Source organism: Photinus pyralis, unplaced genomic scaffold, assembly GCF_008802855.1.
Source record: "Photinus pyralis isolate 1611_PpyrPB1 unplaced genomic scaffold, Ppyr1.3 Ppyr1.4_LG3b, whole genome shotgun sequence".
Classification (NCBI taxonomy): Eukaryota; Metazoa; Arthropoda; class Insecta; order Coleoptera; family Lampyridae; genus Photinus; species Photinus pyralis.
In genome coordinates this window covers 3,385,969-3,386,925 of record NW_022170510.1, presented here as the reverse complement: position 1 = coordinate 3,386,925, position 957 = coordinate 3,385,969, and the positions used below count along the sequence as shown (strand labels likewise).

General features: G+C 44.8%; 1 protein-coding gene across 1 annotated transcript; it reads left to right on the top strand.

Annotated features, from left to right (window-relative positions):
- LOC116167142 (cuticle protein 21-like) lies at positions 1-721 on the top strand. The gene is made up of 2 exons (XM_031482386.1): positions 1-104; positions 152-721. Exons 1-2 carry the CDS (start codon positions 93-95, stop codon positions 665-667), a joined length of 528 nt encoding a protein of 175 aa, XP_031338246.1. The 5' UTR covers positions 1-92; the 3' UTR covers positions 668-721.
- The last annotated feature ends 236 nt before the right edge of the window (positions 722-957 follow it).

Genomic DNA, 957 nt, shown 5'->3' with positions numbered 1-957 from the left:
GATATGCTACCAACTTGAATATAAAAGCACCCATAACCAATCCATTTCATTATCCAAATACACTTAACAAAGTGAACTACCACAACAGCAGCATGGCTCTTCAGGTGAGTTAATTACAAAAGACAGCCTTGTTTGATATTTTCTCTTATAGTTAGTAATTCTCGCCGTTTTGTGTGCTGCCGTAAATGCCGGAATTATTGCGGCACCAGCCGTAAGCTATCATGGGTATTCCGCGCCGTTAGCAGCACCTCTAGCTTATTCCGCCCCATATGCACGAGCCGCCCCCATAGCTTACGCCGCACCAGCCATCGCCAAAGTGGCTGCACCAGTAGCCTACGCAGCGCCATTAGCTAAAGCCGTAGTAGCTGAAGAATACGATCCCAACCCCCAATACTCCTACGCTTATGACATCCAAGACCATCTTACTGGAGACAGCAAAAGCCAACACGAATCTAGAAATGGAGATTACGTTGAAGGAAGCTACTCCGTCGCCGAATCTGATGGTACCCTAAGAATCGTCGATTACACCGCCGATCCTGTCAACGGTTTCAATGCGGTTGTACGCAAGGAACCCTTAGTCGCCAAAGTAGCCGCCGCACCTGTCGCTGTCGCCGCCCCATTTGCCAAGTTGGCTGCCGCACCAATTGCGATTGCGAAATATCACTAATTTTGAATGTTATTGTTTTACTTGTTTATTTTTAATTTGTACATAAATATAAAATTTGGCAACTAGTCGTATATAAGTATCCTCGCAGATATAGGTACAACAGCACAGTAGGTCACGGTCATCATCAATCATTAGTATGGGTGGCTCCCATAACACTTTCGAAAGTGACATCTTGCATAAGTGTAACTGTAACAACGGCGCCTACACTGGTGCTCAAGTTCACATACCCAGATATTACGACAGTAATTCAACCTGTATGTCTCAACTGAAGAATTACTTTACAGAGAAGT